Consider the following 17,528-nt stretch of genomic DNA (forward strand, 5'->3'; position numbering starts at 1 on the left):
CCACTGCTGATACCACAGCAATCACACTGCAATATATGAATGTTTCAAATCAACATGCTTATACCTTAAACTTATACAATGTTACATGTAAGATATACTTCAGTTTTTTTTTTAAGTGCAAACATTGGCGATCCTTGCTATGCATGAAGTAATGCTGGAGAGAGGGGTTTTGGGTGAGGTGGGGTGGGCCAGTACAGTTAAGTAAGGTTTGGAGACTGGCTGACTCAGTAGAGGTGACACTGAATGAAAAACTGAACCACATAAAGATGAGGGGTTGGGGATGAGGAGGGGCAGTTCAAACACGAGGAACAGCAGGTGCTTAGACTCTGAGCCTAGAGCAAACCATGTCCAGAAATCAGCAACATGGCCAGAGTAGCTGGCGCACAAGGAAATTTGCTTTGGGAGGAGAAATGAGAATGTTTTTCCCGTTGTTTATATCTGCAGGTTGGATCACTGTGGACTAACTCCCGCCTGTTGCCTGGTGATCTCCCAGATCCTTGTTACATCCATCAGCCTAAAATCTCTCAGCCTGGTAGGAAATAAGTTGGTGACCCAGGGTGTAAAGGCTCTCTGTGAGTCCTTGACAGCCTCGCAGTGCGCTCTGCAGAAGCTGATGTGAGTCGCATTTCGGATCCTTTCTCTTAACTGACACAGCCCAGGTGGTGGGGGAGGAGGGAGAGGAATTAGTGGGTGCCTAAGCCAAGGGTTACAATGGGAGTTCTGACCCCATGGGAGTGCCCTGATATTGAGGTATTTAAAAATTCAGTAAATAACATCTGTGTTTTTGCTACCAAACTCTGAACAATACAAAAGTCTAGGGCAGAAGCCAAAGGTGTGGAACCAGAGAGAATGTTGGCTGCCAGGGGCTGGCAGTTAAAGGGAGAAACGGGGAGGAGTTGGTTAAAGGGTACAGATGTACTGTTAAAAGACACGTAAGATCTGGGATCTAACATACGGCATTGCGCTCATAGTTAGTACTGCTGTGTTACATACTGGAAAGTTTCACCAGCACCAAAATCCCAGTCTTAGCCTGAGGTTGGAGTTGCCATCCATGAGGTCCTAGAACACCAGGCTGTGTGCTCAGTGTTCTCGTCCCATGAATGCCATCCTCACAGCCTGCTGGCTAGGAAGTATTTCCACCCCATTGGCTGATAAGGAAAATAGAATCCAGAAGAAGGGACATCTCTTTTTGTCTAGGGCCACATAGGGAATAAAAAGCAAAACTATAACCCGAGCTCTGGTTTGACACCTAAGGCTAGGAAATCTCCCCTTGACCTACAGTCTGGGTGAAGTTGTTTCCCACACCTCTCCCAAAGCATGTCATGTCAATAACATCCTGCTTTCATGGGGAGTTTGAGTCTAAAGTCCTAGAAAAAATTAAAAACAAAATGATACCAATTACCTTATAAAGTCCTGAGGGGGAAAGGATCACCTTAGAAGCCAACATATCTTCTCTCCCTCAGTCTGTAGGGGTTAGACGTTCCCTCTATCCTCTTACGCTCAGTGTCTGAGGCCTGCAAATTAAACTCATGACTGACAAGAGAAAGGGCACACATATTTTATTGGTACTACTTTTTTTTAATGGGCAAGGAGGCTTCACAGAAAAGATGTGAGAAACCCAAAGAAGTGATTAGACTCAAGCTTCTATGTCATTTTACCAAAGTTACACTAAATTACAGAGAAGTGACTAGACAAAAGGCGTTTGGGGCTTCTAGGGGCTGATAAATTGTGGGTAGGTGACTAGTATATGAGAAGGAACTAATGGTAAGGGTTATATGATGACTCTTCTCCATGTCCTGTCCATCTCTGGTGCAAGGGTTATTCTCTTGCTGGTACCAAAGAGGAGGGACACATGTACAAGGGAAATCCATGCCCTGTTTTAGGCAGATGGGGGAGAACACAGAGCCCTTCCTGTGTCTGCTTTTTCTCAGCTGCTCTCAGCTCAAGATCATCCTTATGCCAAAGTGACGTGTTTCAGGCCTACATATCCTGACCCCCTTCTAATCCAAGCCAGCCAGTAGTTCTTCATCCAAATAAGCCGCTCTCGGTAATATGGAGTAAATGCTTGTTTTTACATGATTTTAAGCACTTTAGATGTGTTTGTTCATTTAACTTTGACACAATCCCATGAGAGAAGTACAACGAACTTCTCGTTTTTAAGTGTTATTGTGTACTGAGCTCTGAGACACAGATGGACTGGGAAGGTCACCTTCTAAATAGGGGGTCCCTCTTCTCAGCAACACCTCATGGCACATGTGAAGAGCAAAGACACCTGGAGGGGGAGCAGGCTGACCTCATCCATGTGTTTCCCCTTGTGGGTGATGGCAGATCTCGTCACCCAGGCCACCCAGAACATCAGGGTTGGGTTTGCAAGTTAAATCCAATACACAGTGTGACATCACCATATGTCTTTGAGGGCATGGTCAGCCAGGGGCTGGCATTTCTGTCCCTTCCTTGGGAGGGAGGGAGGGAACCTTCAGAACAGACCTCATGCTCCCCACCCCCTACCCCCCGGCTCTCTCTTTGCAGACTGGGGAACTGTGGCCTCACAGCTGCCGACTGCCGGGACCTGGCCTCCGCCCTCATCAGCAACCAGAGTTTGACGCACCTGTGCCTGTCAAGCAACAGCCTGGGGCGCGAAGGCGTGAATCTGTTGTGTCGCGCCATAAAGCTGCCCAGCTGCGGGCTACAGAGGCTGATGTGAGTCCAGCTCGCTTTCCTGGGGGGACGGCATTGCCTTTTCACAAACAGCATGTCCCCCTGGCCAAGCTCAGAGCCGTGGGAGCATGGTTACACAGTGAAGGGGACAGATGAGGGCAGCGTCCCGTCCTGCCGATTCCCTCCATGCATGGAGACGCCCACATCTGCCCGTTTTCCTGCCATGGGAAGTCCTCGTTTATCCAAATCCAGGCGGTTCTCATTCTTTCCTGCAGTTCAGGTCTACTAAGTCACCAGCGCTCGCAGGGGAGCACAGGGCTAGGTTCCTGAGAGCCTCCAGTCTCGTTTTCATCAATGAACCGGCGCCTAACTTTGTGTGTTTCTGTTTGAAGACCCCTTATTGAATGCGTATCGCTGATTCGTTCTCGTGGCGCTCCGGGCCCACAGCGCCGTAACTCCCGGCGGAACAAAGCTCCTCTACGAAGCGTGTACCTCCGGACACCAGCACAGCTGCGCGCGCGCGCTGGAACGCAGGGCTGGACTTCAGGTCCGCCGGTGAGCGCCACAACTTAAACAACCAAATCACCAACAAAAATCCACAAAAACGCAAAAAACATGGCACTAACTGGATCATGGAAAGGAGATCTGTTGACAACGAATCTGAAACGAGTTCACCCTCCGTGGTGAGCGTGTACGTCGGGCGGCTTGAATATTGCTCTGCTGTGCACACACACGTGCGTCCGTGAAGGGCCACGGGGACGGATTCAGGCGGCAGTGGACAAATCTTAGCAAGCACACAAACGTGCAAATGCACAGCCCATGAATAATGAGGACTAACACCATTAAGCACAGGAGACCAGCGAACATTCTCAGTTGTTGGTGATGCGGGGAGGACCAGTGCAGTCCCTGGGTTCACAGAGCTTAGGTTCTGGGAGGGGAAGCTGATAACTGAGATTTTCAGATGATGGTATTGGTGACCCAGGGTCGGCAGCCACAGAGGTGGTGTCCCAGCACTCCAGACAGTACCACACGCACAGCTAGGGGAGGCCGTGTCCTCTAGGTAGTGGAGAGCAAGCAGTCTCCCTAAATGCTTTAACAGCTGCGTGGCCAGGGTCCTCTTCCAGCCCACATCTTTGGTCCGCTGGTGAGAACAAGAGACCAGTGTCACACCTGTTCCACACGTCAGCTTGCCTTGCTGGGATCCCTTCCCTTTTTGCCATTTCACCCCCACTGACCAGTTAGCTCACCAATAACGCTGTAATTTAAAAAATCAACATAGGCTAATGGTCTACCTGTGGCCGTAAATTCTGTTAAAGAATATAACTTGAATGTGCTTGTCTACCTTGTGGGCTCCAAGGTTCCTCGGTGAGTAAGTTATGGAGAGATACTGAGGTTGGTAGACAGAAGAGTGACCCCCTACCCCAAAAAAGTCCATGTCCTAGTCCCTGTAAATATGTAAACTCACGTGGTAAAAGAAATTTTGCAGGTGTGATCAAATTAAGGACTTTGAGATGGGAAATTATCTTGGATTATCTGAGTAGCCCTAATGTCCTCGAAGGGGTTGTTATGAGGGAAAGGAGAAGTGCAGAGGAGATACAGTAACAGGGGATGCTGACTGAAGACCAGGAACCAAAGATTTAAGCATCCCTATAATAAGCCAGAAAAGGCAAGAAAACCAATTCTCTGGAGTCTCCAGAAGGAACACAGCCCTACTGACACCTTGATTTTTGCCTCAGTAAAAATCCACTAAACTCTAGAACTACAAGATGGATGTGTGTTTTAAGCCACTAAGTTCATGGTAATTCGTTACAGTGGTCATAGGAAAGTGACACGTCAAGTACGAAGGAAAATTAAAAAGAGGATCTTGAACATCTGGTGCGTGCATTTGGCCAGACTTTGCCAAGCACTTGACGGTCATCCTGTCACCCAAGCTGAAACCTCCTTAAGTGCCCCCTTACATAATTCCCTCTTAAAGGAGGAGGAAGCTGAGGCCAACAGAAGTGACTTACCCAAGGTGACACCAAGTCATGGGTATGACCTTCCTCTTTCCCTTGTGTGTGTCCCACAGACTAAATGAGTGCAACCTGGATGTCGCCGGCTGTGGCTTTCTTGCGTTCGCCCTTATGGGCAACAAACGTCTGACACATCTGAGCCTCAGCATGAACCCTGTGGAAGATGATGGGATGAACCTTCTCTGTGAGGTCCTGATGGAACCATCTTGTCACCTCCAGGACCTGGAGTAAGTTTCAGTAGTGGTTGGGGGGTCAGCTCTCCCATATTGGGGCCTGGGGTTCCTAGCAAGTCCAGAGACGTGAGTGGGAAGACTGGTACCAAAACTTAGTTCTTGGTAATTGGGTCTACTTGGGTCAACGGATGTTCCTGTTTTCCCATGTCTGCCACAGTGAGTGTGGGAAGGACATGGGTAGGAGTCCGGACAGGAGCCCCATGATACCATTTTTGGAGCTTATGTCACCCTTGATTTCCAAAACCCGTTCACCCCTCCCAAGACCTCTGCTTGCCCTAAGTGACTCTTCAGCTGTTCATTCTGTATGTAGGGTAGAGAGAGAGGGCTCGCTCTCAACACCTTCTCCCTCCGGGGCTCAATTTCTTTACTTTTTATTAAAATGTTTCTCTTCAATAAGAGTATTCTGTCCTTAAACAGACTACAGGAAAGTTAAAAGTCCCCGATGAGCCGAAATACATCCCCAGGCTAACAACTGAGCAGTAAATGCTGTTAATACTTCGGCAAATTCCTCCTGGAGTCACAATCATTACAAAGAAAGGATCCCAGCAGTTACCGCTGAGAGGGTTCTTGCCACATGGCAGGCCCAGCGCTTTCAACATTTCACGTGTCTAGACTCACGTAGTCCCCCTACCAGCCATTTGCAGGGGAGACCAGAAGTCCCTTAGGAGCCAAAACCTGGCCTTCTGGTCTCACTTGAGGATCTGCAGACCATAATCCTAAACTAGGTAAGGTATGGAATTCCCCCTTAATAATGCATCATAACTTTAAAAATCCCCCAAAGCTGGACACTGGGCCTCTGCCCAATGTTTTAGTCATGCGTGCCTTCTAAATCTTTGTGCCCTTGGTAGTATCGTCTTCTCAGTGACAAAGGTAAAATCAGCGAACCAAAAAGTAGGACCATTTTAATATCTCTCCTTCTCCGATAATAAACAAAAGAAGAAACCGGATAGAGATCGTAGCCCACAGATCTGAGTGCTCCCCACCCAAGTGTCCATTCCTACGTTTGTGTTCACAAACCCGTCAACTCAAGCTCTACTCTGGCACGGTGTAGACACTAAAGCTTAATCACGTGGAGGTGCCGCTTCTTTGGGGTCACAGTTACGTGCTGGGGGTCGTGTCCTCACTATCATCGCTGAACCTCGCTGGCATCTGAGGCTTGGCCACTCCACCTGGTGGGCAGGTGTGAGCCCTGGCAGCTGAGCTCCTGCTCACTCTCGGTGTGGACGCCTCGTGAAGCTGGGCGCTCTCATCCCCAGGGGATGGTTCTATTCTTAGATGAAGACAGGAGACCGAGGAGCTGTTTCCATCATCTACGCAGATGAGTCATCCGCTAGAGGCCTTCTCCGTCCTCATCTTCCCCATTCATCCTGGGAACAGAAGCACAAAACCCCTCTCCTTTCGGACCCCAACCCCATCTAGCATTTCGGTACCTTCTGTCATCTGTCCTGGTTTCTCACCCTCTCAGGGACTCTCCCAGCTTCTCCTCACTTGTGTTTTTCCCTGTCTCTTTCTCTCCATCCATCAGGGAGAATCTGTATCCCACCTGCAGGCGGGAAGCACCCTCTGGCAGGCTCTCTTCTTCTTCCAAAGATCCCTCCAGCCCCATCCCGCGAGCTCCCCGCCCGCCACTACCAGCCCTCCTCACCTGAGCCCCGGACGCTGCCCAGACTGAGCCATTCCCAGGGACGGACAGAAAGGTTCCCGGTGCAGAAGGAGTCGAGGAGAGCCCCGCCGAGGCTTCTGGGCACCACCCCCCTCTAGCACGCTCCTCAAAGGACATGGCTTCTCCTCTTGCAGGATGGTTAAGTGTCACCTCACGGCCACCTGCTGCAAGAAGCTGTCTTGCGTGATCACGAGGAACAAACACTTGAAGAGCCTGGATCTGGCTGTGAATGCCCTGGGAGATGACGGCATCATGGCGCTGTGCGAGGGGCTGAGGCACCGGAGGGCTTCTGTGTGGAGGCTGGGGTGAGTGCGGCCCGAGGTCCCGGGTCCGGTGTGAGGGCTGGGGAGGGGGAAGGGGGAGCTGAGCACACCGTTGCTGAACGAGGTGGTGTCCCCACTCTCATGATCCCATCGGAACCAGCCGCGTTCTGCGGCTGCTCAAGAAACGAGCTCGACCCCTTCGCATCAACATAAAGCCATTTCCAGGGAAAGCCCTGGATGTTCCACCATGAAACCACTTGATATCTGTCCCCATGCTCCCTTCTTTCTGAAACAATGAGGGAAGGATCCCTACCGCTTTCAGCTTAACCTCACTCCCGTGGGGGATCCGTGCTGTGCCTTGTGCGCTCACGGAATTTCCTCCCCTTGCCTCTTTCCACAGTCTGCCTCGTAGAGACTTCCTGTTTTCACAGAGGTTTCGATAGTATTTTAGAAGCAAAACCAATAATAACAGTAAGCTTTATCCAAACCTACCTCACCATCCAACTATAGGCAGTTAAAACTATGCGAGCACACCCCACAACTTCTTACCCTATCAAGGAACATCCCAAACACACAAAGTCTAGAATGATTGGGACATTAAAAACCTGCTTGCTCACTGCCCAGTTTCAATGATGGCCAGTGTTTCGCTCCACCTGGTAAACCATATCATAGCTTGTCGTCCCCCTCTGAGTACCTCGACACGCGTCTCCAACACAGGAGAACACAGCTGCCATCCAGTTACTACATCTCACAAAGCTGTCCAGCCATTGGCGGCTCCTAGGATAAAATCCTAAATCCTTAATGGGACCTAAAATGCCCAGCCTCCTCTCGCACAGGGAACCTCTGGCTCCCCTGTGGCCATCTCCCCTGTGGTTCACTGTCCGTGGCTCAGATGTGTCCCAGCCTCCCTCCTACAAGGGCCAGCAATTCCCCACCCCTATCACTACTTCTTGCCCCGTTCATCTGGCTTCCTTCTTGTCTCTCCAGTTCCAGGTGAAGTGCAGGTTCTCAGCAAGTCTTTCTCTGTGTTTCTTGTTTTGTTTCCTGGTTGCAAGCACTCTCGCCTGACATTTTGCATTCTTTACACAACTGTCATTAAGTCACTCAGCGCCTCTTTTTTTTTTTTTTTAAAGATTTTATTTATTTATTTGACAGAGAGAGATCACAAGTAGATCGAGAGGCAGGTAGAGAGAGAGAGAGAGAGAGGGAAGCAGGCTCCCTGCCGAGCAGAGAGCCCGATGCGGGACTCGATCCCAGGACCCTGAGATCATGACCTGAGCCGAAGGCAGCGGCTCAACCCACTGAGCCACCCAGGTGCCCACTCAGCGCCTCTTAACAGGAAAACCAGCAGCCATGGTAGGTAGCATCATTGCCTGGGAATCGTCAGAAATGGAAATGTCCAGGTTCCTCCCCCAGAACTGCGGGACCAGAAACGCGAGGGGTAGAGCCCACCACCACCCCCATCTTAAACATTGTCCTGGAAGTCCAATGGGTTGAAGGGTCAGTCACTGAACTTTGGAGGCATTTCTTGGCGTGTTGGCCCTGCAGGTTGGAAGCGTGTGGACTGACTTCTGGTTGCTGCAAGGCCCTCGCCACGGCCGTCCTTGGCAGCCAGCGCCTGACCAGCTTGAATCTGATGCGGAACGATCTCAGCCCTGAAGGAATGACAACGCTGTGTCTGGCCCTCACGCAGCCCACATGCAACCTACAGATAATCGGGTGAGTCCCTGGCAATTATCTTCCGAGACACACACCCCCTTCTGCTGCAGGCATGCTGGTCGGGGGAGGAACCCCTTATCCTGAGGCTCGACAACCAGATCCTTGTTCAACCAGTAAGCACCCACTGTGCTCCAGGCACCGTCCTGGGGATGCAGGGGTAGAGACAGAGGCAAGGTGCCTGATATCACGGGCCTTACTTCTGGAAGGTCTGAGGAAGAACAGAGAGACAACATGCAAATAAGATGTTTATCCTTCAGAAGTAGAATTTCTGTATGACCCAGCAATTCTGAGCGCACCCCCAACAGGACTGAAACCAGGATCTAGAAGAATTACTTGTTCACCCGCGTTTACAACAGCATCATTCACAGACGTCCAGAGGTGGAAGGAACCCAGGTGTCTGCTGTCTGGCGAATGGGTGAATGAAGCGTGATCTGTCCACACAGTGGACTGTCTCTCAGCATTAAAACCAAAGGACATCCTGACACCTGTTGTAACAGGGACAAACCTCCCTGTTATTATGCTCAGTGAAGTAATCAGATGCAGGAAGAGGATAGTGCAGGGTCCTACTTGAGTGAGGTCCCCAGAGCAGGCAAAGTCATAGAGACCAATGGTCAGCGGTGGCGCCAGGGGCTGGGGAAGGGGGGTAGGGAGTCGGTGTGTGATGGGCACAGAGTGTCAGCTGGGAATATGAAAAGTCATGAGGACAGATGGTGGAGATGGCCGCCCAACCACCCACTGAAAAACGGTTAGGACGGACAGCCTGCGGAGGCTGGCTGAACTCTGTTGGTTTCAAGAGCAGACGGTGGCTGGGGTCCTACAGCGGTCAGTGTCAGTGTATGGACGTAACAGGGTAGTTGTAGTAGGGGATGTGAGGGCCAGGACGGACTGGAAGACAGAGCTCTGCAGACTCCGAGACCTCGGTGTGGGCAGGGGAACTCCCAGCGACATCTCAGCAAATAGGCTGCAAAGGCAGGAGACTGGGCCGAAAGAGAGCATATTTGTATCAATGACTCACAAAGCAGTGTAGCTTTGGGCAAACTGAGCCCGTGATCATGGGACTCGGCAGTTGAAGAGTCAGACCTGGATTTTATTCAGGGACCCTCTGGGAGCCAATTTCCCTCTCTGTAAGACGGAGAAGACGCTGTGCGCCTACTGAATACCTCCTTCTCCTGCCCACCACACGTGCTTCGCGAGGGCAGGCACTTAGCCTTACTCACCACCCTGCCTCCACACCCTGTCACAGGACCCGGCACAAAGCAGGTTCTCAGGAAGGAGTTCACGGATGGGTGAGTGATCGTGCCTGTCTCTGGGGACCGTGGTGAGGGGCTGATGCTTACAGAAGCTTGGTGCAGCACAAATACATCCCAGCACACCTGCACATGCAGGGATCTATTCTTCATGGAGCGCCTCAAGAGTATGAGAAGAGGGGTGCCTGGGGGGCTCAGTGGGTTAAAGCCTCTGCCTTCTGCTCAGGTCATGACCCCAGGGTCCTGGGATGGAGCCCCGCATCGGGCTCTCTGCTCGGCCGGGAGCCTGCTTCCTCCTCTCTCCCTGCCTGCCTCTCTGCCTGCTTGTGATCTCTGTTTGTCAAATAAATCTTTAAAAAAAAAAACAAAAAAAAAAGAGTACGAGAAGAGTCTTCAAATCCTTGGTGGGGTTTTCAAGACTTTTAAGGAAAGGAGAAGCAGTCAGAAGCAAATCCCCAGAGTAACGTGTCCCCTTTCTGCCTCCCCAGGTTGTGGAAATGGCAATATCCCACTCAAACAAGGAAGCTGCTAGAGGAGGTCCAACGACAAAAGCCACAGATGATAATTGGTGACAGCTGGTATTCTACCGATGAAGATGACCGGTACTGGTGGAAAAACTGAAAACAAGAACTGCCCCCCACCGACACGCACACACGCGCTCTGATGGAGGAACATAAAAGCAGTCTTCTGGGGCAAGCTGTACCCAGGAGCTCCCTCTCAGAAATGGAATACGAGTTCCGGTTCTCACGAAACCCTCACTGGTGACCATTCTCATATGTCCCATGTAATTCATTTACTGCATTTGCCTCCAACATAGGCTGTGATGTTCTGACCCTAGGATCTCAGTGTCTATGACATGTCTGTCCTACCTCAGGCATGTGAAGAAAACCAAATAAAATAAGCACTGGGAGCATTTAGGGAATAAGCACCTCGTGACCTTGAGCAGTGGGGATATGATCCAGGGGAAGAGTGGGAGGACTTAGGTCCTAAGAGAGGCCCCCAGATGTGGCTGATACAAGCCTGTTGGTGTTAGAAAAAATTAAAGCACAATCTGAAAGGCAAAGGGTGGTGTGAGCATCACTCTCTCGACATAAATGAATGAAATGCTTAGCATCCTGCAGAACTGGTCTACCACGGTCTCAGAGAAGCGCAGGCTGATCTTCCATAGGCTGGGGTTTGGGGGAAGCATGGAGTTCAGGGATGGGTGAGTCTCTGTGGGGAGTTGTGACCTGCAGCTCCTCAGGTAAGACTGCGTGGCATGCACAGGTGTGCTCATCAGAGTGAACCCCTCCTGACCGGCTGAGTCCTCAGAAGCTGAGGGGAGTCCTTCGTTGGCCTGTCAAGAATGTTCCCTGGGGCAAGCTGTCTTGGACCCATTTAACGGGTTTACCCCTGGCTGGGTAGCTGCTTGTTACCATGGCTACAGAGCAGTCTCTTCCTAGGAAAGTGGGAAATTCTTGTGTTCTCACCAGTGTGTCCTTTCCATCAGTCCTTCCATTTATGGCTCTGGTCTATGACAATGGTAGCTAACACGGACCTTCCTGTGTGCCAGATTCTACACAATGAATAATCCACACATTAACTTATTGGTCTTAGAATTCATGCACTGTTTCCGCAAACCTGGAAACGTTTAAGGCTGTGGGCTCAGGTTATAAGGGCTCTGCCTGCTGCCTCTCAGCCCTGTGATGCGGCTGATGGAAATTCAGACCAAGCAGAGGAGAAAGGCCAGCCTCGAAGTTTCCTTGGGCTTCTGTTGCTAGTGTTATCTTCCATCTCTGATGTCTCTCCAGGAACAGTGTTTAAATGCGTGTTCTGGAAATATTCAGATTACATAATGCTTGTGCCTTGGACCCATGGGGCCTGGTCTGTGTGATGGGAATGGGGGAGTGATGTCACAGTTATGCCTCCTAATTAGAGACGTCCCAGTCTTCAGAGCACCGGCTCTCCCACTCGGGACATGGGACCGGCTGGCCTACAGAGCCGGTGAGGCAGCCCCACTGACGTTGGGGTCAAATACTAATAAAGCATACTGTTTCAGTCTTTTTAAAAAATACCACCTTGGGCGCCGGGGCAGCTCACTGGGTTAAAGCCTCTGCTTTCGGCTCAGTTCATGATCCCAGGGTCCTGGGATCGAGCTCTGCATTAGGCTCTCTGCTCAGCAGGGAGCCTGCTTCCCTTCCTCTCTCTCTGCCTGCCTGTCTACTTATAATCTCTGTCAAATTAAAGAAAAAAAAAATACCACCTGGGACGCCTGGGTGGCTCAGTTGGTTAAGCAGCTGCCTTCGGCTCAGGTCATGATCCCAGCGTCCTGGGATCGAGTCCCATATCGGGCTCCTTGCTCGGCAGGGAGCCTGCTTCTCCCTCTGCCTCTGTCTGCCATTCTGTCTGCCTGTGCTTGCTTTTTCCCCCTCTCTCTCTCTGATAAATAAATAAAATCTTAAAAAAAAAATACCACCTTACATAGACCTAAAAATACCTATCGCCTGTCTTCTGTGTTTCATGGAGTCTCTTGACCACTGTCTGTTCCTCTCTCCCCTGGACGGTTCCTAGGTCCCACTTCAGAAAATCGCTGCCCGAAAAGGAAGATCCAAGAGAGAAGGCAACGAGTTTTTAATTCAGACCTGTGTTGGCATCCTGGCTCTCCTAAATTATTCTGATGACTCGAGACAAATGCCAGCCTCCGTTAGCCTTTGTTCCCATCTCTTGGAAAATAAGGAAAACAGCACCCACTTCTTATGGGCAGTTTGGGAAGCTGAATTCCTGGAAAGCTCACAAAGCCAGAACACTCATCCCACAGATACATGATTAAATACCTACTTATGTCATCTACGGCCGTTCACGGTATGGGTCACAGACTTAGCAGCTGGAAACACCTTACCTCACAGTGTCTGTGGGTCAGGAGTCTGGGCATGGCTTAACTGGGTCCTCTGCCTCGGGATCTCATGAAGACATGATGAATGTGCTCGGTGGGGTCATGGTCTCATCAGAGATTCAACTGGGGAGGAGCGCTTCCAAATTCAGGTGGTTCCTGGAGGCATTCACTTCTTAGCAGGCGACCAGACAGAGGCTCTCGGTGTCAGGGGGCATTCCTGGCTACTTGTCGCACTGCCCCCTGCTGTGGCAGATTCCTTCTTTGAAGCTAGAGAGTCTCCCTACAAGACAGACTAAAAATTTCCTGTTACCACGCAAGTGAGGTCCCACCAACTTTGCCGTATCCTGTTTGAATGTAAGTCACGAGTCATGCTCCCGCTGCAGGGGAAGAGGCCCCCCGCAAGGGCATGAAGGGATGAAGAGATCATGGGGCCACCTTATCATCTGTCCAATTCTATACTCCAGGGGGAAGCCACTCTCAACTCACTTTTGCAGTTAATGTCTTGTTCCCCACCCTTCCCCCGCCCAGCCATCTTCAAGGGTAGAGAAGTTACCTTGTTGGCAAGGCCAGAAGGAAAACACCAGGCCTATGTGGCTTTGCCCCTCTGGGTATTCCTTCCAAGCAGCCTATCCTTCAGACACGTGCATTCTCTCCTCCTCCATGCAGCAAGCCTCCTTGGACTCTGATCGAGGAAAAGTGTTAGGAATCTGTAAATACAGGGACACTTGGGTGGTTCAGTCAGTGAAGGGTCTGCCTTGGGCTCAGGTCATGATCTCAGGGTCCTGCGATGGAGCCCCACATGGAGCAGGGAGCCTGTTTCTCCCTCTCCCTCTGCTCCTTCCCCCCTGCTCTTGCTCTCTCTCTCTCAAATAAAATCTTTTTTAAAATGTGCAAATACAGGCCATCAGACCAACGGAGAATAGAGGTGACATTTTGATTTATATCTAATTCCTGATGTCTCATTTGATTTCAAGTTCCAAAAGGAGGAGACGAGATGCTGATTCTTCTTAGAAATGCCCAGCGCCTGTGTGATGGTCGCTTGGCCAGAGCTGGCAATCCAGCTGCACGTAAGACCGACAAGGTGTCCGCTCTCTGGGAGCTTACTGCACTCCTGTGACATGGGGATGGGAGGTGGGTGGCAGGTACAGGGGGCAAACGTCCATCGGTACATCATACCATCAGTCCTGTTCGCAGGAGCATGGGGTGATACTGACCTTGGAGCCTGAGAAGGCTGCATTTCCTCCACCTCATCTGTATTGTTTTAGGTTGGTTTGGGGGTATGATTTACATAGAGCAGCAATCTCCCTCTGGTGAGTGTCGTGCTCTGAGTTTTGAAAAGCAACTGGAGATCCATCGCCAAAATATACAGAACAGTTCATCCTCCAAAAAACTCCTCGTGCCCACTTGTACCCGGCACTGACTCCCCACAGGCTCCCGGCATTGCAGAACTGAACCTGGGAACAGCCACCCACGGAGTCGTCCCTGAGGGTGGCCTGAAGCATCGATGCAAAGCGTCAACTCGGCCTGGCTTTGGGTGGGACACCCTCCCCGCCGGCCGTTCTGCGGCTCCGCAGTGCCCTCCACCCTCCGCCAACGTCCGCTAGATGGCGGCAGAGCTCCCCCGTCACCACTAGCGAGCCCGGCGGGAGAGACCGCCCACACCGCTAGAGGGCGGCAGAGCTTCCCCCTCACCGCTAGCGAGCCGGCGGGAGGGACCGCCCACACCGCTAGAGGGCGGCAGAGCTCCCCACTCACCGCTAGTGAGCCGGGGGGTGGGGCCGCCCGCACCGCGGTGCGCGGACCTCGGCATCCTCAGCACCGTCAGCCTCGCTGTGGGGGAGGCAGCGTCCCGGGCCCTTGAAGATGCTCAGCCGCATCCCTGGCTTCTACCCACTCAGCCGCCAGGGGCACCGCCTGCCCCCGCCGCGACCACGAAAATGCCGCAGACACTCCCGACGCCGCTCCCCCAGGACCACCGCGCGCGGCAGGGACCGCTCCCGGGGGGCACCCTCAGCGGCTACCCTGTAGCCCCGCGGCCGGCCACCACGGCACCCCCAGCACAGGCCGTGAGCTTCTGGCTTCCTCTGCAGGCGACGGATGACACCAGGGGCGGAGCCTGCATTATCACGGTGGCCAGAACCTCGGAAGCAGCCAATGTACCCAAGGGGTGGGCGCTGGGGAGGGGGGGTGAGCGCCTGGTGGGGGTGAGCTCCTCGGGGGTGGGCACCTCGGGGGGTTGAGCGCACAGGAGCACCGCCTTCCGTCCGCACAGCGGAGTGTCCGGGCACCGGTTGGCACGGAGCCACCAGCAGGGGCAGGGAGGACACGCGGGCACGCCCTGCCTGGTGACGGCAGCGGGCCTGGAAGGTGCGCGCTGTGTGACTCCAATTGTGTGGCGTCTGGAAACGTGAGACATGGAGATGGAGATGGTGGTCGGCTGTCGGGGGTGGGGCGGGACGAACAGGTGCGGTCTGGGCAGTGAGGCTACGCGGGGTGATGCCGGAGTGACAGATATGTCACATGTCCCTGCAGACCGGTGGAAGAAGCAACACCAAGAATGACCCGAATGTCACCCACAGGTCTGGACGGAGGTCCTTCCGCGGTAGCAGATGCCGCGCGCCGGCAGGGGGTGCTGAGAGCGGGGGAGGCCGTGCGCGGGTGGGTCCGGCGGGCAGCGGGGCATCTCTGCACCTTCCACAAATGCTGTGACCCAGAACTGCCCCCAAAATGGTCTATTCTTTTAAAGAATAAGAGAGTCTGGCTGCAGAGGTCTTAAAGAACAAGGAGGAGGAGGAAGAAAGAAGGAAGGAGGAGGAGGAAGGAAGAAGGAGGAAGAAGGAAGAAGAAAGAATCTTCCCTGTTATGGACTGAATGCGCCCCCTCCCCCCAGATTCAGACGTTGAAACTCTACTCCCAATGGGATGGTATTAGTAGGTGGAGCCTTTGGGAGGTGATCATGTTTCCTGAGGTTATGATGACATTATTGATACTTTTTATAAAGTAAAATTAATATAGTTTAGGATATTTTGTTATTTGGTTAATTTTTTCATTTAACAGTCTTACCAAGTTTTAGAAAAATGGTTGGTTTTGCATTATGTGCATTTTGCCTCAATAAACCAACAACACAAGGTCTAACTCAGACCGATGCATTGAAATGGTGTGACATAGGCGCTCCTGGGTGGCTCAGCCAATTAAGCTTCTGACTCTGGATTTCAGCTCAGGTCATGATCTCAGGGTCACCATCACAGGGTCACCATCTCAAGGTTATGTTCACTGGGTCGTGAGATGGAGTCCCACATAGGTTTCCACACTCCATGGAAAGTCTGCTTGACATTTTCTTTCTCCCTCTCCCTCTGCCTCCCTAACCCCAACTCACATTCTCTCTTACTCTAAATCTTTTTTTTAATATAATTTTATTTATTTATTTGACTGACAGATCACAAGTAGGCAGAGAGGCAGGCAGACAGAGAGGAGGAAGCAGGCTCCCGCCAAACAGATAGCCTGATGCGGGGCTCGATCTCAGGACCCTGGCATCAAGACCTGAGCAGAGGCTTTAACCCAGAGCCACCCAGGCGCCCCACCCTAAATCTTTTTTAAAAATTAAAAAAATAGGGGCTGCCTGCTTAGTGGGTTAAGCCTTTGTCTTCAGCTCAGGTTGTGATCTCGGGGGTCCTGGGATCGAGTCCCGCATGGGGCTCTCTGCTGGGCGGGGAGCCTGCTTCCTCCTCCCTCTCTCTCTCTTTCTCCCTCTCTGCCTACTTGTGATCTCTCTCTCTGTCAAATAAATAAAATCTTTAAAAAAATTTAAAAAATAAATGATGTGACATATGATATACTTGACTGATCTTCATCCTGTAGACTGTTTCTTCATTATTTCACAGACACTACTGTTCCCAAGAATCCAGACAGTGGCAGCAGAGACCAGCGTTTTCCTAGAGGACCCTAGGAAGCTGAGGGGAGGTGGGGATGGGAAGATCTACCTTGCGGGGCTGCACTTCCGCACAGTAGAAAGCTACAGCTAAATCGTTCTGGGGGTGCCTAGGTGGCTCACTATGTTAAGAATTTGACTCCTAGGGGCACCTGCGTGGCTCAGTGTGTTAAAGCCTCTGCCTTCGGCTCAGGTCATGATCCCAGAGTCCTGGGATCGAGCCCCACATCCCTGCAGAGCAGAGAGCCTGCTTCCTCCTTCTCTCTCTCTCTCTCTCTGCCTGCCTCTCTGCCTACTTGTGATCTCTGTCAAATAAATAAATAAAATCTTTTTAAAAATGTGTTTAAAAAAAAGAAGAATTCAACCCCTGATCTCAGTTCAGGTCATAATCTCATGGTGGGCTCGACCCCCCAACCCAGGCCAGGGCTCCAGGCTCAGCCAGAGTCTGTTTCAGATTCTCTCTCTCCCTCTGCCCCTCCCCCACTGATCCTCCCCCCAACTTGGGTGGAGCTCTACCTAAAATAAGTAACTAAAAATAAATTGTTCTGGATGTATTCACAGCAGTGAACATGATATAGGAAAGACAGGGTTCGAAGCCGACGGCCAAGAAAAAATTCTTGAAACATCTTTGATGGTTTTCTTAAGGTGGTTTTCTTAAACCACGGACACAGAACCTGTGGGCAGAAAGAGCAGCTCTAGGGTCATGAGCCCATTATATACCTGCAAGTTGGAAGGGGGTTAGGACTAGTGTAAGTCTCTAAGGAATTTTGGAAACAAGGTTTCCAGGACCTTGAGGGGGCTAGCAGTTGTTGGGAAAAGGTCATTTTATTACCCTCTTAAAAAACCTGAGTCGTGAGACCCTCCAGATGTGTATCGGTGGGCCATACACTCAGGGGATGATTGCCAACACGTAGCTTGGAAGGTTTAGAGAGA

General features: G+C 51.6%; 1 protein-coding gene across 1 annotated transcript in view; it reads left to right on the forward strand.

Moving 5' to 3' along the window:
- Positions 1-10,851, forward strand: part of NLRP5 (NLR family pyrin domain containing 5) — a 29,015-nt gene extending 18,164 nt beyond the window's left edge. Inside the window, exons 9-14 of the mRNA XM_032326139.1 lie at positions 445-615; positions 2,530-2,700; positions 4,727-4,897; positions 6,701-6,871; positions 8,378-8,548; positions 10,284-10,851. Coding sequence (XP_032182030.1) covers positions 445-615; positions 2,530-2,700; positions 4,727-4,897; positions 6,701-6,871; positions 8,378-8,548; positions 10,284-10,416 — 988 coding nt within the window. The 3' untranslated portion in view covers positions 10,417-10,851. The remainder of the gene's footprint in view (positions 1-444; positions 616-2,529; positions 2,701-4,726; positions 4,898-6,700; positions 6,872-8,377; positions 8,549-10,283) is intronic.
- Positions 10,852-17,528: the final 6,677 nt, after the last annotated feature.

This window comes from Mustela erminea, chromosome 19, assembly GCF_009829155.1.
Source record: "Mustela erminea isolate mMusErm1 chromosome 19, mMusErm1.Pri, whole genome shotgun sequence".
Taxonomy (NCBI): Eukaryota; Metazoa; Chordata; class Mammalia; order Carnivora; family Mustelidae; genus Mustela; species Mustela erminea.